Source organism: Pseudovirgaria hyperparasitica, assembly GCF_010093815.1.
Source record: "Pseudovirgaria hyperparasitica strain CBS 121739 unplaced genomic scaffold EJ05scaffold_6, whole genome shotgun sequence".
Lineage (NCBI taxonomy): Eukaryota > Fungi > Ascomycota > Dothideomycetes > Acrospermales > Acrospermaceae > Pseudovirgaria > Pseudovirgaria hyperparasitica.
This window is the reverse complement of record NW_022985554.1, coordinates 1,142,462-1,163,032: the sequence shown is the minus strand read 5'-3', so window position 1 is coordinate 1,163,032 and position 20,571 is coordinate 1,142,462. Positions and strand designations below refer to the sequence as shown.

General features: G+C 51.5%; 9 protein-coding genes across 9 annotated transcripts; 4 read left to right on the top strand and 5 right to left on the bottom strand.

Moving 5' to 3' along the window:
* Positions 1-456: 456 nt before the first annotated feature.
* On the top strand, positions 457-3,043 carry EJ05DRAFT_337280 (Pkinase-domain-containing protein). Its single transcript, XM_033740893.1, has 4 exons — positions 457-749; positions 799-829; positions 880-1,196; positions 1,244-3,043. The coding sequence occupies exons 1-4, from the start codon at positions 683-685 to the stop codon at positions 2,932-2,934; spliced, it is 2,106 nt and encodes a 701-aa protein (XP_033601667.1). The 5' UTR covers positions 457-682; the 3' UTR covers positions 2,935-3,043.
* An 803-nt stretch (positions 3,044-3,846) lies between these two features.
* On the bottom strand, positions 3,847-6,489 carry EJ05DRAFT_499635 (uncharacterized protein; the record flags this gene model as incomplete). The annotated part of the gene is made up of 3 exons (XM_033746875.1): positions 3,847-4,613; positions 4,663-6,210; positions 6,267-6,489. The coding sequence occupies 3 exons, from the start codon at positions 6,487-6,489 to the stop codon at positions 3,847-3,849; spliced, it is 2,538 nt and encodes an 845-aa protein (XP_033601666.1).
* Positions 6,490-7,593: 1,104 nt separating this feature from the next.
* On the bottom strand, positions 7,594-9,019 carry EJ05DRAFT_492609 (kinase-like protein; the record flags this gene model as incomplete). Its single annotated transcript, XM_033746044.1, has 8 exons — positions 7,594-7,736; positions 7,790-7,904; positions 8,016-8,071; positions 8,108-8,323; positions 8,378-8,546; positions 8,626-8,716; positions 8,778-8,933; positions 8,976-9,019. 8 exons carry the CDS (start codon positions 9,017-9,019, stop codon positions 7,594-7,596), a joined length of 990 nt encoding a protein of 329 aa, XP_033601665.1.
* Positions 9,020-9,257: 238 nt separating this feature from the next.
* On the top strand, positions 9,258-10,455 carry EJ05DRAFT_475436 (uncharacterized protein). The gene is made up of 4 exons (XM_033743796.1): positions 9,258-9,452; positions 9,502-9,542; positions 9,595-9,670; positions 9,717-10,455. The coding sequence occupies exons 1-4, from the start codon at positions 9,379-9,381 to the stop codon at positions 10,405-10,407; spliced, it is 882 nt and encodes a 293-aa protein (XP_033601664.1). The 5' UTR covers positions 9,258-9,378; the 3' UTR covers positions 10,408-10,455.
* A 124-nt stretch (positions 10,456-10,579) lies between these two features.
* Positions 10,580-12,302, top strand: EJ05DRAFT_437665 (S-adenosyl-L-methionine-dependent methyltransferase; the record flags this gene model as incomplete). Its single annotated transcript, XM_033741798.1, has 4 exons — positions 10,580-10,690; positions 10,789-11,275; positions 11,326-12,077; positions 12,126-12,302. The coding sequence occupies 4 exons, from the start codon at positions 10,580-10,582 to the stop codon at positions 12,300-12,302; spliced, it is 1,527 nt and encodes a 508-aa protein (XP_033601663.1).
* An 810-nt stretch (positions 12,303-13,112) lies between these two features.
* EJ05DRAFT_537531 (translation initiation factor eIF3 subunit) lies at positions 13,113-14,170 on the top strand (the record flags this gene model as incomplete). Its single annotated transcript, XM_033749391.1, has 4 exons — positions 13,113-13,134; positions 13,199-13,293; positions 13,370-14,067; positions 14,132-14,170. 4 exons carry the CDS (start codon positions 13,113-13,115, stop codon positions 14,145-14,147), a joined length of 831 nt encoding a protein of 276 aa, XP_033601662.1. The 3' UTR covers positions 14,148-14,170.
* A 586-nt stretch (positions 14,171-14,756) lies between these two features.
* On the bottom strand, positions 14,757-16,041 carry EJ05DRAFT_463832 (eukaryotic phosphomannomutase). Its single transcript, XM_033742730.1, has 2 exons — positions 15,905-16,041; positions 14,757-15,786 (listed from the first exon to the last, which is right to left on the bottom strand). The coding sequence occupies exons 1-2, from the start codon at positions 16,013-16,015 to the stop codon at positions 15,073-15,075; spliced, it is 825 nt and encodes a 274-aa protein (XP_033601661.1). The 5' UTR covers positions 16,016-16,041; the 3' UTR covers positions 14,757-15,072.
* A 288-nt stretch (positions 16,042-16,329) lies between these two features.
* Positions 16,330-18,778, bottom strand: EJ05DRAFT_527365 (uncharacterized protein; the record flags this gene model as incomplete). Its single annotated transcript, XM_033748889.1, has 1 exon — positions 16,330-18,778. One exon carries the CDS (start codon positions 18,776-18,778, stop codon positions 16,721-16,723), a length of 2,058 nt encoding a protein of 685 aa, XP_033601660.1. The 3' UTR covers positions 16,330-16,720.
* A 716-nt stretch (positions 18,779-19,494) lies between these two features.
* EJ05DRAFT_499627 (uncharacterized protein) lies at positions 19,495-20,418 on the bottom strand (the record flags this gene model as incomplete). The annotated part of the gene is made up of 1 exon (XM_033746874.1): positions 19,495-20,418. The coding sequence occupies one exon, from the start codon at positions 20,416-20,418 to the stop codon at positions 19,495-19,497; it is 924 nt and encodes a 307-aa protein (XP_033601659.1).
* Between the last annotated feature and the right edge of the window lie 153 nt (positions 20,419-20,571).

Sequence of the window (20,571 nt, the reverse complement as noted above, 5' to 3'; positions counted from 1 at the left end):
CAAGTCTCCTGGTCAACGTCGCAGCATGCAGGAGAGTGTACACATTGAGTGAGTCTAGACACGTGCGTAACCATGAATGAATCGCGATATAAAACCCGTGCAACAGTTGCGTTCTCGAACAATGGAGAAGGTTTGTTTATGTGGTGACGCAGATTGCGGCAGGGATCACCCCCACCAACCAACGCGACCGTTAATGGATCCACTACCTGCACCAGGTAAACAACAACCATTCTTGCAGAACACTTCCCACTCTACCAGTCCCAAACCCGTCGATCCTCCTTACTGCTATACCTGCGCCTCCGTACATTGCACATATCATCGGACTTGCTTTGTTCTTTGAGGGCACCAGACCGCCTGAACATTGCATCGCGCGCTCTCATGACCGACACCCTACACAGCAGACTTGCTTGCGCTGTGCCGAATTGTCACCTCAACCTAGTGGCTGTGGGACCTGGTCAGAGTCATACGGCTCTAGACATAGACTACGCAGTGTCATAACCAGTGTAAAACAGGCTCAGCCGACACACTCACCCTCGTCTACGTTCGAGTCTGCCCGAGCTTTGCACTAGAGTCAGGCGCAGAGGCCAGCCCGCCGACACCTCCAAAACGACACTCACATATCTTCGCATACACAGTGAGAAGCAGAGGAAGCGCAGAAAGAGCCAATTGAGCAACTTTAGACATGACAGGCGTGGCAGTTGACGGGGCTGTGGACCCAGAGACTTTGTATACCAAGCAAAGCTGCATAGGTACGAGAATTTTATATCGTGGCATGACAGCGAACTAAACTATGGATAGGTGGTGGAAGCTTTGGCAAAGTGTACAAAGGGTGAATATCCCCGTTTTGGTCCTCCTGAATGCTCATTAATGGACCCTCAGAGTCGATAAACGCAACGGCCAGTCGGTTGCAATAAAAGTCATAGACGTCGAGAATGCCGAAGACGAGGTCGAAGACATCATACAGGAGATATCCATCCTCTCAGAACTGCACTCGCCATACGTCACTAGATACTATGGAAGCTATCTCAAGGGCTCCGATCTATGGATCATAATGGAATTCTGTTCGGGGGGCAGCTGCGCGGACCTCATGAAACCTGGCTTGATCAATGAGGACTACATCATGATAATAATGAGAGAGCTACTTCAGGGATTGGAATATCTACATGGAGATAACAAGCTCCATAGGGATATTAAAGGTATATGAAGATACCATCATCTTACTGCCCCTGCTAACAACTTTTAGCTGCCAACGTATTGCTGGGTTCAAACGGACAAGTCAAACTTGCAGACTTCGGCGTCTCGGGCCAGTTGTCTGCAACAATGACAAAGAAGAATACGTTTGTTGGGACACCTTTTTGGATGGCTCCAGAAGTCATCAAGCAATCAGGCCATGATCAGAAGGCAGACATATGGTCGTTGGGAATCACTGCCCTGGAATTGGCGCTAGGTGAACCTCCCTTTGCCGACATTCATCCCATGAAGGTGCTTTTTCTCATCCCGCGGAATCCGGCTCCAAAGCTAGAAGGGTCTCAGTTTAGTAGGCAATTCAAGGACTTTGTGGAAGTCTGCTTGCAGAAGGAGCCGCGGGATCGACCTACAGCAAAGGAATTGCTGAGACATCCATTTATTAGGAAGGGAAAGAGGACGAATTACCTTACAGAGCTTATCGAGCGACATGAACGGTGGCGAACAAGTAGGGGAAAATCTTCATACGACTCAGACGACGAGTACGATGAAGCACCACAGCAGCGAGAACCGATAAATGAGGATCTTTGGGACTTTGGCACTGTCCGACCGAACAACGGTAGAGGTCAAGGGCTTCGACAATTGAATGATGCCGCTGCGAATGCAAGACTGGGTGGTGCTCCTTCGTCACCGACACGGCCGGTTTCGCCGCGCAAGCCTGTACCCGGACAAGGAGAGAATGCAAGCCACCGAGGACAAGAGACGATTCGCTTGTCAAAGCCCCCTCTTCAGATCCCTCCAAGCCCAACAAAGACTGCATTGTCATCCGCTGTATCATTATCTCCCTCGGCGTCGAAGATACCGCTACCGCCGTCGCCGGACAAGACCCGGATACCACAAACACCGTCGAAAGTAGTTGCAGTCCCAGATAATACGACTACCAGTCCATCAAAACAAGTGGTCACACCTAGGAGGGCCAGTCGCATGGCTCACGAGTTCGATGACTTCCTACAGCAGTCTATTGCGGCAGACATGGAGGGACTTCATCTGGATGACCCGATGACACCCAAACCTGCCAGGCCACAAATCCAGTCGTCCCAGTCATCTCGATCTCAGCATCCTCTTCCAGTACCCAAACTGAACAATCCTATTTCCTTGCCACCGATACCTCCTTTCAAAGGCCATCGTACCTCCACAAGTGCCGGCAGCCTCCACGAGCTTCCACCAACTCCGAAAGAAAAGCCTCTTCAACCTTTGTCGACACAACAGCCTCTACCTGCATTCGTCCCACAATCCACTCAAATCTCGTCATCTATTCCGCCTGTGGCCAACAGTAAAGGCCGCGCCTCGATGCGTTTATCGGCCGCCCGGTCCACCCGACTCTCCAATGCATCCATGTTATCCACTGCCTCAAACTCGGATCCGTTCACGACTCACGTCCCGCAAAATCCCGCGGAAATCACTGCTCTGAATGGCGTGGTCCTGCCTGCCCTCCAGGCTGCACTTCATCGTCGCACGTATAACCTCAATCTGCAGATCAAAGCTGGTGGTGACAGTGCCGAAGCTATGCAGCGCCGTATACATGCGCACGAGAACATCAAGAAACTGGTCGATAAAGCGGCGAGGTTGTTTTGCGAGATTGATGAGTGGGATGAGAAGAGTCCTGTGGGGATGGGCGGCGACGTGGTCGGATTCTTGGAGGGCTTTTTGGAAGAAGTGCTTGTGAGAGTAGAGGCAGAGGATGAGTAGGAGGACTGGGGAAGTGAGGAGGAGGATGTGACGAGCTCCACAGGAGATGGTGTATGGCGCCTTCTATTTTGCATACGATTTGGGTTTGGGCTGAACTGAACTGGATTGCAAAGGTTCTTCTCCTGGTTGTTTGTCTGTCTGCTTTACCAACAAACGCTGCGTTCATCAGCATTATGTGTATCTCTTTCATGTCTCTTCCTCCACCTCTCATGTCTAGATGAAATGGCTGGGCTTGGATGCTTGTACAGGCCGAATAAAAAGGCATCTCATCGTTCTTGCATACACTATCAATCAAACAATCGAAAAAGCAAGCCAACGAGCAAATATACAGGACATCCAGAATTGTAGTATTGTAAGCAGCCAAATTATCTCTCTCTCTCTCTCTCACACACACACACACACACACACACACACACACACACACACACACACACACACAAAGTTCTTCATTCAACTTATTCAGAACCTGACGTACTACAAATTAGCTATATATATGTGTGTATGTTTCTGACTACCTTCTCCTTTTCTCACCTTGCCTTGTTCACCTCTCGCTCCTATGCGAACTGTATTATATATGTGTGTTATTTTTTGGGGGGGTTTGATTCGAAAGATAAAAAGATATATCCATCCATCCGTCATTCATTGATTTGAAGATCGTCAGCGTCAGTATAAAAAGGTATACGCGGGAAGTGATAAAAGAGACCCAGAAAAACACACGGGTAAAACATCGTACGCGACATTATAATAGAAACAGAAACGACGACGACAATGTTAGGAGATCCCAAGGGAATAATTAACCCTTCGTTTTCCACGCACACATTTCTCATATCCCTCCCTTGCCACCCATAAGCTCCCAATCGACTGATATATCATCCTCTTTTCTGCAAGTGTGCACGAATCATTATTAACATCTCAAAACTCCTCCTTGAAGATAGTCCCCCGGACGGGACTGCCACTTTTCCGGATCGCCCCTGTGCCAATATTATCCTCTTTGAACTTCGGCGGCGGAACAAGGCTCGAGTCTACTTTGTCCCTGTCCTCGTCGCTCTCGTCATCAGAAAGTTCGCGCACGGGCTTCTTTACAGATACTGATGACTCGCCTTGATCCGAGGAACTGAGGCTGGAGATTGATGGCGAGCGACCGCGTGCAGGTTCGTCGATGGCTCTATTTTTGTCCTTATCTGCGGTGGCAGTATCGTCGGGTGATTTAGCGCCAGTGAGAGCAGCGCCGCCCACGAACGAGGATGCCTTTGCGGGCGAAGTGGGGACAGCATCGTTGGAAGCTGAAGGCGTGTGTTTCGAGCGACGCTTTAGCTTCGTGATCAATCTGCGAAGGCCGCCATCGGACTTGGTCGGACTGGTGGGGCTTGTTGGATCTTCTGGACGAGGCTCGACGCTGGCGAGCGTTGTAGGGTCGGTGGCAATGGAGTCGCGGGCTGCAGTAGACGAGGCGTCGACGAAAGGGGGATCTGCAGTGGAAATGCTGCTTGCGCGGGCTTCGGTGGGCTCGGGCGTGGTAGTAGTCGCGATGGTGGGTTTAGAAGCTTCTTTAGACTGTTGCTTTTCGTGCTTTGAGAGACGTTTCTCTTCTGCTTTGCGGGCCTTTTCGGCTTCCTTTTCGGCTTTCGCGAATTCTTTCTCTTCTTGCTTCTGAAGCTTGGAACGACGTTTGTCCTCGTCTATAGGGGACTTAGGTCAATGCACTAACTGTGAATTGGAGTTACATACCTTTGAGACGCTTTTCTTCGGCCTTGAGCTCGGCCTCACGTTCTTTCTCTCTATTCAACTCGCGTCTTTTCTGTTCAATGTCCAATCGAATCTCCTCGTCACGAGCCCTGCGCCTCTCGGCTTGATCATTGATGTCATCAAGCGTAGGTTGCATCCTACTTGACGCAATGGCATCGATCTCAGATTGGTCCATGAATCGTCCACCTCCAATGTCAACTTTGCCATGGTTCTCCATCCGAGACTGGCTCTCCGCTGTTGCCTTGGCACGCGCCTTTGCATCCCATTCGTCGATCATTGATTGGGACATCTTTCCAGTAGCATTGAAAACCCTCTCATCCATAGAATGCATCTGCGCGTGAACCTTCTTTTCAGCAGCGGCCAACACTGCTTCCCTGTCTTTTTGGCGTTTTCGGGAGTCGACTTGTTGGACCTGGTTGTTGAATATGGACATCTGGTTGCGTATTCTACGAGATTGCTCTTCATCGGAAGAATCATCATTGGCAGCGCCCTCGCTGGAGGCACGTCGCCGGTTGGGCCTGCGGACGGAGAGACGCGAGCGGGGCGCTGGTTTTCCATATCCATAGTAGTCTCGATAGGCAGCACTATCATCCACCTTTATTTTTGATAGCCGTTCCGCGGCTAGCTTTTGTGCAGCGTCTTGAATGTGAATATACTGAAGCGCTTGCTGTCTAATATCTTGCGAAGATGTCGACTGGCTACGTCCATGCACGCTGGTGGCTGCGGCTAACCCTGTGCTTCGTTGAGAGTCCAAGGCTTCCTGTTTGTGTCTACGGTCTTCGGCCAATGTATACATTCCTTGTGCCATGGAAATAGCGGAGGCGCGGAGAGCGTCGGTGCGCTTCTTTTCTTCGGCCTCAAGAACGAACGGTGGAGCTGAACCAAACATCTCTCTATCTACGTTTTTACCAATGTTTTGTACACGAGCGGCGTTCAGTGCTCCTTTAGAGGGCCCTTGCGTGGTGGCAAGCGGTGAATTGGCAAGCCTTGTTGAATTACGGTGAACAATGGTAGCGGCACTCAGCGCATTGTGTGCCGAGTTTGCGGAGTCAGGATACGTAGGCAGTGTTGGCGTAGAACCCGATCGCCGTCGCTGGCTGCCGGAGTATGCGCCCCTTGCAGCCATCAGAGCCTTTCGCCGTCGGTCGTCAGCAACAGAGTCTGCTGGAGGTGGTGCGGGACTGCTGGTGCATTTTCTCAACGCTGCGCCGGCCGCAGAATTCCCCGCGGGACTCGCATATGGTTGCCATAAATCCAATTTTGGGCCATCGCGGTGAGCGAGAAGAGCAGCTTTGGAGCCAGCAGCACTAGCTTCTGGCTGCCACATCGGCGCCATCTTGTGATCGTGCGCAAGCAATGCAGCCTTACTGGCGGCTTCTGACTGTTCAGGTTTCCACCAGTTTACTTCAGTTGGGTTTGCGTTTGCAAGCAAGGCCGCCTTACTAGCGGAAGCTGAGGCGTCTACAACACCAACAACTGGAAAAGCTGGCAGATCTTGAGGCTTTGCGTACTTTAAGCTGGCTGCAGCGCCTAGAATCAAGAGTCAGCTCCGATGCGCAGTACGAGAGAACGTAGTGATAACATACTGGCTGATGACAGCTTGACGTCCGGGTTTGGGTTGGATTCTTTCCGGTCCCTTGTAACGAGTAGCGCAGCAACAGAAGCAGTCTCTTGAAGCCTGGCTTGCCTCTCAAGGGCGGCATGAGCACTAGGATCAGGACATGTTATAGAGTGAGAGGTAGTGGTATTGCTTTGAAGTGAAGCATGGCTCAGTGGTCGAGCAACTGGAAGTGCCCCGTCACTCGTCATGGTGTGGAGCTAAGCCAGGTACCTGGATTGGGGATCCTTGTAAAGGTAGCACGGCTATTGAAGCAACTCTGCAGTAGAATACTGATAGCTATAGCGCAAAGCCGGCGACAAAAAAAGCAGGGATTGATGCGAACGATGCAGCCAGAAGATGTAGACGGGAAGGGAGAAGAGGGTTTCAGCAGATGCAGCAGACGCAGCAGAGGTATTAGGTAGAACCTTAGGTAGCGGCTATTCTGATGGGCGATGACGTATGACGTAGCCTTAGTGGCCGCCAAGTCTGGACTTCTGGGGCTACACCTATAACGTACTTAGGTGATCGGACACAACATCTCGTCGTACCAACAACATAGGCGAACCCATCAGATGCTGAGTCACCTTTTCTCGCAGTTGGCGCTCATGAGCGTCTGTATAATAACAGCCATCCCAGTCGGTCCATACTTCGTCGACGTCCGTAGCTTGCAATCTGGCAGATAGACTGGAGCTACTCAATAGGTCTGCATTGTTATATACTAAACTGTTTACAACTCTTCCTCAGTCCTGTCACTCCTGTGGCTTCCCAAATTCCGAGCCTCCACAGCTGATACACACGATGTCGGTCCTTTGAGATCGCTATTTTCGTGGCCTTGCTGAAGCTGGAACACTTCTTGCTTGATTTAGGCTTTAGCGTGGACTGTTACTAGCCATAAATGAAGGCAATCGATATTACCATGATCGGCGAGGCAAGCAATAGATCTCGTTTCCCAACACATCGCATTGGTCTGCTACATGTTTGCTGTGGAGCTGTATAAGGTAGAAGCCGTTGTGCTGCGGCGACAGCATCTTATATGATATTGCGGAGCCATTGTGACTTTTCCGGGTTGTTAAAATGGGACCTCCATCTTCGTCGGCTTCTAGAAGAGAACACCAATAACAGCGTAGTTAAATCCGAGAAACAGGATGAGATTGAGTTGACCGCTGTCGGGTCTACATTCAAGGAATAGCCCCTTCCAACCAGGGGTCGGTGAGAAGTTCGGCAGCCCGCCGTCTCTCTTCTGGTACTCATTTGAACATCGACCTCACATGGATATGAGTGAGTTTGTGTGGGATGTGTATATGTGTACTGTATCATGTGTGTAGGATGACGTGCATGCAGATACGCGTCTGCGTTGCATGTGCATTACTGCCTTTTCTATTCACTTCCAAGATAATCTCAGCTCGCTCAAGAGACATTTCTGGCACTGTGACATCTCCCGCACCTTTCCAGTGACCTGGATCATGATCATGAGCAAGCTGGACAGAGTTCATTTGGGAACGCACTGACCTTTCTCATCAAAGACATTATTTGTGACTTCGCTCCGACCGAGATACTGGAAAGGGGGGCTTCCAAGGTACCCCAGCATCGCAGCAACATGGTGTGTTGCCGACACGTCTTTGAGCTTCATCAAGAGTATGTAACAGGTGTTGGACCTCAAATAGATCCCATATCTGGGAGGGACGAGTTAGTAGAATCTATATTGAGCGATTATTAATAGGGTTTGAAGACCTACCAAAACAGCTAGATTCCAGATGTCAACACTACAACTCCATTCCATATTGAACAAAACTTCCGGGGCCTGGTACAGCTCAGGCTAAATCAGACCCTTATGGGTCTGGCCAATCCGCGCTTCTTCAAAGTCACACAGGACCGGCTGGCCCCAACGTGAGTCTTTCGGAAGACTAAATCTTCGAGAACCATAGATCGTCCGAAATTCATCGATCACTTTCATTGGTGATGGTTCTTCGGCTTCCGCTCGTTCGAATTCTGGGAGTAGAGATTCATCCTCAATGCTTAGTATGATGTTCGAGGGATTATTGTCTGTTACGAGGAAGTCAATGCAATGCTCAAGGCATGTAGTGTATACAAATCCGCCGGTGTGAACCACTCTCACTTCATCGTGAAGGAAAGTGAGCCCCCTAAGCAGGTTGAAAAGAGTCCAGTTTAAAATCTGCTCGTTAAGCCGCTTCGATGGATTGCAGCACTGAAGCTCCCGGATAGTCATATGCATTGGAGGCTGAATGAGACATGAGTGCTTTTCCAGCTGGACCGTCGATTTCGAATGTCTCTAAAAGACCGCGAATATATGCTTGGCCACCATATGGTGAGTTGAGTGAACTGACATGCTCGTAAATTTTCAGGTCTCGATCATTTCGCAAAGACCCAATATTATCCCGGGTACAGACTTTAAGAGCTACAAAGCCAGAATCTCTGCTGTATTAGTCAGCTATCTAGGTCTAAACTGAATGGAATGCCCCTAGACACATCTCTTGACCTCATATCTCGGCAGAGCCAAACAGTAGGACCGTATCCAAGCTTGCCCACAACCTTGTACTTGGAGAAGAATGTCTCTCCTGTATGCACGGGATAGAATTGGTCCGCGCGATACCAGGGAAGTCGCTCCTCCTCAAACAACTGCAAGCGGTCGATCCTGACTGCTTTGATACTGCTTCAATATGGCTTTGAAATGGACAGCGTTCTGGAGAAATGACGAATACAGGGGTTGTTTTTGACCATTACCAATTTTGAATAATGGTGAGGCCGACAGCGTGTATACCTGTTGCTCGTGACATTGCGTGTTGATGGTTAGGGATGGATAGGAAATACATCCATGTAATGGCTACAGTTATCGTGCACAGCTGACGTTTAATGCGGGTACAAAACGAGCGACTGGAGCGTTTGGACTCTGCCAGATTTGGCAGTCTATGTATGCCTCAGGCCTACAAGCAATCCTGGCCTGGTTTCTTCGACATATGTCATCATAATTGTTCCGATATACCGTCACTTGTCTGTATGCTTGAGCGGCGAACAAGTGCTGCAGCCAATTCAGAGTCAGCAATCCAGTGCCCTCCTCAAAATAAGGCCATTCATTGAGGATGCCAAGTCCTTTACCATCTATCCTCAACTTTCGGGACGCTGGCCAGACCGTGAACGACTTCACCGGTCGGGAGTGAGTTGGGAGTGTCGCGTCTCGTGTGCCCGAGACTGATGCGTTGCAGATATGTGATATCAAAAAGGCTATACAGAAGTGCAAGCCCTGGTGTGCCTTGAAGCAATGCTATCGTTCGAAATCTGAGTCTAATCCTCCATAGATGAATGCACCATCAGAGATAGACAGAGACTCTTGGTGGACTTTGGTATCCAGACTATCGTCGACCTGAGAACAAAGTATGGGCGACCATCTTCATAGCCTCCCATTCTTATGACTGTGCAGGACCGAGCATATCGAGCAGGCACAGAAGCGCAATGCGAAAATACAGAGCTCCGAATTGGCACTGCAAACAAACGACGATGTCGCCAGCCCACTAAAGATCCCAGCCGTGACTTATCACGAGATTAACTTTAATGGTTGGGCTTTCTCCAAATCCCTAATGAGCAAGCTATCGTGGTGGAATTTCGGCAAGCTAATCGCCTTCATGGCCATGGGGTACCGCAAAGACGCAATCAGCATCATCGCAACGAACGTCATGCAAGAGCGGGGCATCGAAGGACTTGCCATTGACTCGATTGATGCGTGCGGTCTTGAAGTGAAGCAGGTATTCTCAGTGCTGGCTGAGCCAGCAAATTACCCAATAGTCTTGCACTGTACCCAAGGCAAAGATCGGACAGGTCTGACTATTATGTTGTGTCTTTTGTTGCTCGGAGTGCCTGTCGACGCCATCAATTATGACTACATGCTTACCGACGGCGAGCTCGTCTCTGGACGTGAAGAAAGATTGAAAGAGATTCGGTCCATCGGACTCGGTGATGATTTTGGTCGTTGTGCGCCAGGTATGGTTTCGAAAGTCGACAAACATATCCAAGATCGGTATGGTGGTATACAGAGCTATCTCACGTCCGTCGGAGTGACAGATGACATGCAAAAGGCTGTCATTCACAATCTCAGGCCAGATAATACTACATAGACAACGGCGTACAGCGGCTTTGTTTCACATGCATAAAGTTGAACGCGGACGTTGTCGAAATCAGTCGTGCCCGGCCTGACGCTTGCTTGGCGACCACGAAGCTCCCCACCGACTTTTTCTCAACCCCTAAAATTTCCCGTCTGCTTCAACTCCTCAACACCTTACTTCAAAAATGTCGGACCCAAGTAAGGCCATCTCGGAGGAGTCCTTTGAGTGGATTGAAACCCCTGTTACCGAACCCCCAGCTCCTGAGTCGAAGGAATTTGGTGTTCGCACTACAGCCGTGAGTACTTGAGCTCCCCACTGCGCGAAGCCCTCTAGCTGCCACACTTGCAATTGAGAGGCCAATTGAACATTTCTGACATTGATGATTTCTTCTAGTATCCTGCGATCAAAAATGCACCTCTTCCAGCCGACGGGCCGGGTGCCGAAAGTTTCAACAATTACGTCCTCTTCTCTTTGCTTGGAGGCATTCCTCTTTACTGTTCGTGGAAGCTCGGTGGTGGACTAAAGACATGGATTTTCCTCGCAGTCCTCTTCGCGATCCCAATCCTCATGGCCTTCTGGACATTATTGTCATCGTTCTCTCCCAGAGTCAACGAGAAGGCTCGCTATCCAGGCAAGCCTGTGGAACACTACCTACAGTTTCATGAGCAAGAGGACAGGGAAAAGTACTTTGGCCGCAAGACCATTCCCATGGAAACGTTTCATGAAATGTACTTTGACGGCAAGGTCGATTTCAAGGGTGACTGCTTGGAGGCTATGGAGTACCGACACGACTGGGCCAACTTTAGGTTCACTCTGAGCCTGTTTTGGTTCTTCCTTACTGGAATGATGCCAGAAGTCATTATGCACACTCGTTCTCAAGGTAAGCTGTTACCTGTCCGTCGTGCTCGTGCCAGCACTAACATTCTGCAGACGAGGAGCAGGTCCGTGACCATTACGATCGAGGTGATGACTTTTACGGCTGGTTCCTTGGCCCTCGTATGATTTATACCTCTGGCATAATCTCTGACATCAACAAAGAAGAGTCTCTCGAGGAGCTCCAGGACAACAAGCTTGGGATCGTCTGCGAGAAGATTGGATTGAAACCTGGTGAGAAGCTGCTCGATATTGGCTGCGGCTGGGGCACTCTTGCAAAGTTCGCCAGCGTAAACTATGGTGCTCATGCTACTGGTGTCACGCTTGGGCGCAACCAGACCGCCTGGGGAAACAATGGTCTGCGCAGAGCTGGTATCCCTGAGGACCAGAGCCGCATCCTGTGCATGGACTACCGTGACATTCCTCTGCCTGAGGGCGGATACAAGAAGATTACCTGCTTGGAGATGGCCGAGCACGTTGGTGTCCGCCACTTTGGTACTTTCCTCCGTCAAGTCTACGACATGCTCGACGATGACGGTGTCTTCTTCCTTCAGATTGCTGGTCTTCGCAAGCCATGGCAATACGAGGATCTCATCTGGGGTCTTTTCATGAACAAGTACATCTTTCCTGGTGCTGACGCTTCTACTCCTCTTGGTTTCTTCGTCGACAAGCTCGAAGGTGCTGGTTTCGAGATCAAACACATTGACACTGTTGGTGTGCACTACTCCGCCACCCTATGGAGATGGTACAGGAACTGGATGGGCAACAAGGACAAGGTCATTGGCAAATATGGAAAGCGCTGGTTCAGAGTGAGTTATTTCACAGCGAGATTAAGTACTTTGCTTACTTTCGAATAGATCTGGGAGTACTTCCTTGCCTACTCCACCATCATCTCCCGCCAGGGATCTGCGACTTGCTACCAGATCACACTAGTCAAGAACATCAACTCCACCCACCGTGTCGAGGGTATCGAGAGCCAGTACAACCTGTCTGGAGCTCTCGCCGCTCATCAAGCCAAGTCAAAGAAGGCTTGAAGTCTGCCATTGCATGGGACAGCAGAACATGACATGAGACGAGACATGACATGAGGTATGGAGACAGGACATGAGTGAAGTATGGAGACATGGAGATGGATGATGCAGAATAGTGTACATTTCACATGAAATGCTGGGCGTACAGTCGGAAAATTATAGAGGGCATAATGAGTGTTGAGTCATTTTACGTAGATGAGTACATGTCGTTTGACTGCAGTATCTGCAAAGAGCAGCGCTATGACTGAGTACTCTTGATATAGCGAATAAGAACGACAATAGACCAAAGACCAGAATGGCTTGACCCATCAATGGCTTGAACTATCAATGGCTTGAACTATCAATGGCTTGAACTATCAATGGCTTGAACCATCAATGGCTTGAACCATCAATACCTTGAACCATCAATACCTTGAACCATCAATACCTTGAACCATCAATACCTTGAACCATCAATGAACAAAAGGTGAAGAGCGGAATACTATTGTTGCGTGAGGTGCATGTATTAATTAATCAATTTCATGCCAGCGGAGGCCGATATACTCCGGAGACGGCCGATTCGACGCCTGTCGACTGGGCTCTAGCGCGAGTCCTGGTGGCTTTTGGTCGGGCTGGGCTGGTGAATGCCTGACTCCCCACCAACATTAAATTAGAAACAACTTCGCGACACTTACCTCACTCTCACACTCTCCCACACTTTCCGCACGCCTCAATACCAAAATCCGTTTTTTGTCTTTGCATCGCTCTACCGTACTCTACGTCTCGCCCCAATAGCAGGCCCTCACACCTGCTACAACACTCACGCTACCCAATATGGCGCCGTCAAAGAACTGGGGTACGTCATCTCCTGAAAAGCCGCATCGCGCGCGCGCACAACGTCACTAACAGGCCCCATCTAGACGACGAGGAGTCTGAGTCCACACCTCCATCCTCGCCTCCCCTTATCGCCGTGACTCGTCGCGGCAAGTTTGACGACGAGGAGGAAGACGATGATGTAAGTCTCCTTGCCGGGGCCAAAGCGCGTGCCCTCCCCCCTTTTACACATGCACTAACCATGCGCCACACGTCAGGTCCTCGACTCCTGGGACGCCGCCGAAGACTCGGAAGTAGAGCGTGAAAAAGCAAAAAAGGCCGCCGAGGCAAAAGCAAAAGCCGGTGCGGAAGCAAAGGCAAACCACAAGTCCAAGGCGCAGCGCGTCGAGGAACGCATCAAGGAGAAGCAACGCCGGAAGATGATGGAGGAGGAGGACGAGTCGAGCGAGGAGGAAGACGAGGCCGAGCGCCGCGCCCGTATGCGCCGGCAGGAGAAGGAGGCTGATCTGAGCAACGCACTGGATCTGTTTGGCGATATTGGCGTGCCGGCTGGTCGCTCGGCCGTGAAGCCCGTTGTCATCAACAATGACAAGGCGGACCCTACGTCTGCGATTGACCTGTCGTCGCTGCCACTGTTCAACCCGACATCCAAGGACCAGTTCACGAAGCTGCGCGAGACGCTGACACCTTTACTGTCCAACAACTACAAGAAAGCACAATACGCCCTGTTCTTGCAGGAGTTTGTCAAGGGCATTTCCAAGGAGCTGCCCAGCGACCAGATCAAGAAGATTGCATCCGGACTGACGACGCTGAGCAACGAGAAGATGCGCGAAGAAAAGGCCGCCGAGAAGGGCGGCAAGAAGACCAAGGCGGCAAAGACAAAGGCCAGCCTAGTCGCCACACGGGATGTTTCCAGCAGGGCCGACACTGCAGCTTATGATGACGACTTTGGAGAGTAAGTTTTGGCACATGATCTTGCAAAAACACCTTGAGGGAACTGCATCGCTGACAATGACCAGTGACGACTTTATGTGATGATTCCCCCCCCCCCCCCCCCCGCAACAAAAGTTGACATTTTGCGTTTCTATATGTTTCTACGGGCGCATATTCTCTTTCTCTCTCCCCCTTCCTCTCCCCCATTTCCTTTTACTCACTACGTCCATCCACCTCTCCCTCCATACCAGGCTCCAGTGCAGGAATCGACCGACGACTAGCAACGGGCGCGCCTCTTGCACACATCAACGACACAAACGCCTCTCCTCTTTAGTTTTCGCTTGCTTGATTTACTAGTATCGACTTTTTTTACTTTTCTTTTCTTTGCATTGATTGGGCCCTCACTATCATCATCATCAACATCAACATCATCATGTGAACGTGGGAGAGAATGAGAGACACCGGGGGGCTTGTAGGGTCGTTAATAATGGGTGGAAACCAAAAAATATTCATCTGTACGAATGGTCGTCTGCTGCTTATCTCAGCTTAGCTTAGCATCATGGTATACCTGTTTTCCGTTGTTGTTGTTGTTGTTCTTTTGCCCCTCGTCTCTTTCCCAACCTTTATAGAGCAATTGACTTGTTGCGGCGCAAGGCCTCTGACGTTCATGTGTATGTGTGTGTGTGTGTGTGTGTGTGTGTGTGTGTGTGTGCTGCTAGACGTGAATTTGCATGTCTCTTTGTGGTAAATACCCGTGTTCTAGGCTGTGTTTTTGCTTCATCTAAAAGGATTCTTCTATGCTTCGTCGACTTTCTGCCTCCAAGTAACTTGAGTGAGATGTTCGGGCCGTCGGAGAGCCTCAAAGGGCTATTCTCTCAAACAGCCTGTGTCGTGACTAGTCGTGTCACCCTCCTCTGCCCATTGACAATCGGTGGCTACAAACACCTGATTTTCATCCTCCCGCTTTATCATTTCCCCCATGCATGCATCCATATCCATACCCACCACCACCACCACCACCAGCAAGTCACGCCTTCTCCTCAACATACCCCTCCGGGAAAAACGTCGCAATCACATCCCGCATCGTATGCTCCGGACTATCCACCCTATGCGGCGTAACCCGCGGATGCACAATCATCTCATAATCATTCCCGCCCTCGACATACTTGTCACCAAAGAAATGCACCGTCGCCCAGCGCTCCTCCGGCAGATACCTAAGCACATACGTCTTATCCCAGCCGGCAGGGAAGACGTCAAACGAAATCTGCCCGCCGATGCTAAACGTGAGCCCCAGATGCGCAAACTCGGCGCGCATGCGGTCGACCATGGTCTGGCGCACCCGGGCCACTTTGTCGTACTGCTCAAACGCGACGCGCTCTTCCTGGCTTGCGTTGCGCCCGATGGGCGATACGTTGATCATGCCGCGGCGGAACTCGACAAAGGTGCCGCGCTTGACCGGGATGTCGAGGTCGGCAATGTAGCGCAGGACCCAGTTGACTAGCAGCTTGTACTGTGCGTCGCCGATGGACTGGATGAAGGAGGCGTCGCCGAGGGAGGTGGGCCCGTGGAAGGCGACGAGGCCGTTTTCGGCAAAGCAGTAGTCGAAGAGGTTGCGGACGTCTGTGCCGGCGGCGTCGCCGAGTTGGTCTTGTTGTTTGGGGAGGTTGGAGCCGCCGATGTAGCCGATTGGGACTTTTTTGCGGAGGGCGGAGAGCAGGGCGAGGATTGGGGGTGTGGCTTTCTGTTTGGGGAAGACGGGATGGTGAGCGCGGTGTTTAGAGATGGGTGTGGCTGTGTTGGTGGTGGGTTTGGGAAGGAGCAGGGAGAGTAGAGGAGAGGAAGAGGAAGGAGAGACGTACGCCGCGCGGGATGGTGAGGGTTTGGTCGACGTCGAAGAGCACGATGGTGTTTTTGATCTCGCGCTCGTCTTCGGGTGGGTACGAAGATGCTGCTGTCGGGGTCTGAGCCATTGTGGGAGTGGCTTGGGGGATCTTGGAGGATCAATTGGAGGGTGAGTGGGAGTTGGAGATGTCGGATTGCTACGGTACTTTGGTGTGAAGTGTGAAGGTGTGAGGTTTCTCTTCTATATGAATGAATCCGATGGATGAAGCTCTGCGGTGTGGGGCAGGGGCAACCAGTAGTTCTAGCGGCGAGGGGCAGTCAGGGTCCACGTTCAGGAGTTCATGTGGGGTTTGTTTTGCAAGGCACACCGCTCCGTTTCATCATATCACATCCGTGCTTCGGCATGTGACAGCTGTAAAAGATGGTGTTGCAAAAATCCATTCAGGCCTCTATCATGTATCTATTCAAGGCCGTATAACTCCAGACCATGCTTAATTACGAGACATCCCAGTTCCCAGAACCACCGAGAATGCGAGACCCCTGTTCAGGGGCCATCACAACGCCTCTTGATATCCCCGAATAGTCGTGATGGCGCTGGCCGGAATAGCTGTATAGACTCCCTGAAATGCCCACATGATATGCCTCATATCCAGCCACCGGAGCGTCCCATCAAGTACATCCCTGATTCTTGACTGTGTCGTCACTGGCTCCTCGCAGCTGCTCCTTGCGGCATCGTAGCGTAGCCGATTGTATGGCCTTGCCGCCTCCGTCTTCTGAATGGCTATCACGTAGTTTCTGTGATGGCAGGTCTTCCCATCATCGCCCAAGTCTCTTCAATCGTCCAAGTCGTCCATGTCCGAGATATCCGAGTCGTCGCTCACGTCGTCGGGGTTGTTTTGCCAGAAAGCGGCGACGACGAGAGTGGCGGGACACTCCATCTCTCTCAGTGATTGTGCTTCTTCGCACTCGGCGTTTGCCCTGCTCTTCCACTCGTTCAACAGCTCGACTTCCACGGTCTTGATGAGACCTCCTAGTTCCGCCGTCCTGCTCTCGATCGACTTCTCTTGCTGCTCCAGTGCAACGCGTGTCTTCTCCATCTCATCCTCGCGGAGTGCTCGCTTGACCCCCGTTGACTTGTTCCAGCACATCCCCTTTTTCAGCCACATCCACTTTACAAACTCCTTGAGTGTCTCGTCTCGAGGGAGAACGCGTGTCCATTCAGGCTGGAATGATGGGTCAGTCGCGCCGCCGCCGTTGAAGTTGGTTGCTTTGCCACGCAATATGTCGCGAGAGAATATGCGGAAGCAATCCAGTTCATACGCACTGATGCCAGGGAGGTGACTGATTTCGAATGCATCACTCCGATTCTTGGGGGCATTGTCGTCGCCGAGAATGATGTCGTGTTCCTCGTGGGAAATATGGAAGCGCTGGCCTTTGATTGGCATTTTGTGTAGCCACATCTTGCTGATATCGATGATGGTTTCGGCACCACGCCAGTCGCCGAGACGATTGAATATCTCGCAGAGGCCATGTAAGACAACGCGTCCCTGTCTCGGGGGTTCCAGGGTAGTGTAAGAGGGCGTAATTGCCACCTCAGCTGGCGTGGGATGTAATGCAATGAAACGCCAAAACTCGCGGATGGCGTCTGCGGTTTTCTTCGCAGTCTTCTCCAGAGCTGCCTTTGTAGGCTTCTTGGTGCGTCTCTCCGGTGTTGCCTGTCTCATGAAAATGCAGGCAATGATCATTTTGAAGGGATCGTGGGCAAAAAGTTCCTGAACTAGCCCGTACAGCTGGATGATCTGAGGCGATGGGACTGTGATGTCGTCCTTGTCTGCCTTCTTTGTCATCTTCTCGGACTCCTCTTCCGTCTCACTCTCGTCCTCGGCTGCCTCCCTGTCCTCCGCTTGCCTCTTCTCCTCCTCTCCTCTCAGCTGTGAAGCTTGTGTCATCTCCTGTAGAACTTGATAGTCTCTCGGGGAGACATGTGACTCGATCGAAGATTGTGACTCAACTTGCGGCTCAAGGTGCCCCTTGGCCTTGGAATCAATGGTATTCCCATCTCTCAAATCATCACTGAAGCCTGCTATGCCAGAATCGAACGACATATGTGACGTTCTCGTGCGCTGTAGAGTTATAGCGGGACCGTCATCCACCTCTTCGTCCGGGAAGAGGGAGTATTCCGGTAGCGATCCACTTCTGCTTCGCGACCGAGTCGGCGTGGAGTCAAAGAAGGGTCCTTGAAACCAGGTATCAGGAGCTTTAGAGATCTCCGACACACCCGGTCTTGAGATGTCTTGATAGGAGACTTCGGGCCAGACTGGCTGGCTCCTTTTCTTTATCCTCGGAAGAATATGCTTGGAAGGGACTGAGCAATAGGTAGAGCTCTCTTCGTGTTGGTGCAGGAGTCTTACGTCCATATCGTTCTCATCACAGTCTGTATGCCCCTGCAGCAGCTGACTCGGTGCTTGATCTTCGGTCATTGCAGACGAAGGTGGGAAAAACCAAGGTGTGAGGAGCTGCGGTGGACTTGGCTTTCGACGCTTCCGCCGTGGCACTGAATAATTGCCGTCATACATCCTCCGCCCGTCTACCGTCGGCGCGTGTGCATGGCGTGATTCCTGGTGTTGAACAGTGGTAAATGGGTTGATAGCTGCCTCCTGACGCACGCTGACTTCTGAAGGCTGTAGTAACTCGGTTTCGGGACAGTTAGTTTGAATTGCGGTAGGACTTGTCAGCTTTTGCTGAGAATTCTGACGCAACGAAGCTTGAGACCGATCTGAACCAGCAGGTTCGGTCACAACACGCTGATGCTTGACACCCCTATGATTGTTCTGCATCGAGTATGCCCCGATAGAAGTGTGTGTGTAGGAAGATGTCCTTGAAGAGTCCATCGTGTCGGTGTTAGAGGGGTATGAATGAGGAGAAGCAAGTATGTGTGAGGGAGAAGCAAGTATGTGCGAGGAAGAAGAAACAAGTGATTCTCACGTCGAAGGCTAAGCGCAACTATTTATTCCTGGGGGTCCACGATTGTTTGCTGCGTGCCCAAGACCCGCCCGCTATAGACAGTGCAGGCTCGATCCAGTCAGGACCCAGCTATTGACGGCCAAAGCACGTAAAATTCAGATTTTCAATTGGCTTTGCAGGACAGACAGACGCCAGTCTAACTTTTCAAGTCAATCTCCCTCTATTCATTGGATCCACGGGGAAATGCTCGCGCTGGCAGAGGTCGCACAAGCAGAGGCGCATTGTTGATAGAGGTGAATGGACCCACTTTAAAATCCATGGAAATCAGTATTAAGGGTTTTTTTAATAATAAGCAGATGATACCAGCGATATGATAGGTTAGTCGTGCATCTCTGACTCTGAATATTTTTGCGACACAGCTTCGGATCGCTGGTATGTCTTTTTGGATTTGCCAATGGATACCGAAATGTCGGTCGGCTGGTCCAGATATCTATCTACATAGCAGCGCGAGGTCAGTCCACACATTGGCGTCTGGTGTACGGCTTGAATACTTTCCATGATATGAGTGGCCCGAGAAATCTAGATTATCAACCCATCACGACACAGCTCGTCCTTGTCGCGGCTCGCTCAGCGCGTCATGCTCTCAGTCCCGCAGCCTCGTCTTCTCACAAAGCAGACTCGTCCGCTCACCTCGATCCTGCTCGCTCCCGACCGTCTTCTCACCATCACCAAACGCCGGCTTGAACACCACCTCATACATAGCCCACATAACCTTGAACACCACCGTCATGACATCCCCCAACCACCTCGGAATCCTCCCATGCCTATCCCCCAACACCTTACCCAAGCCAATAAGCCCCAGCACCAACGGCCCAAACATCGCAATAACCGTCACCTTCCCCACGCCCTGCCTCCACTGCGTAATCCGATACGCCGGAAGCCCGTCTAGATACACCCGATACGACGCCGGCAAATCATGCTCGTCCGCCCCGGTCGTCAACAACCCCTTGTACCGCACACTCGGCTGCGCATCCAGCACCACCTTCCCGCGTCTCCCTCGCCCCGCCGGCGCAAGCAGCGTATGAGCCAGAAACCCCCCGTCCGGAACCAATTCCCCCTCGCCAGGCACATCCCTCAGCCCGCGCGCAAGCGGCCAGCAGCGCACGCTGACATCGGCATAGCTCGCGCCGCCGCCCTCGGTGTTGATGATGATGGCATAGTCCTCGCGCGTGACTTCGTATACCACGCCGACGAGTCCGTGTTTCCAGGCGGGATCGTCGGTGGTCGGATTCCCTGGATCGCGCGCGTGCGTGTTTGCGAAGCAGGGCTCAGCGTATGGCAAGCCGGGGAGGTCGAAGGTGAGTTTGAGAGAGGGCACGAGGACGTTTGTGCTGGAGAGCGGGTGGATGTTGCGTGTGCCGCGGAAGGTGGAGGATGCGAGGTTGGAGCCGTAGGCGAGGTAGAGGACGGTGTTGTTTTTGTTGTTGTTGCTGCTGGACGTGGACGTGGCCGTAGGTGTGGGTGGAGATCCTGCAGGTGTTGCAGTGAGATTGTGTGATGTCGCCATCGTCGGGTGGTGCGATGATGTCGTGCTCGGGGGTAGGCCCGATATGCGGGTCTGGGATGCCAGTTGTTCTATTTCGGGTACTATCTTTGTATCCATCTTCATTGCGCGTGTATGAGCCGTATTCGAAGGTATTCTGATGGGCTACAAAGCTAT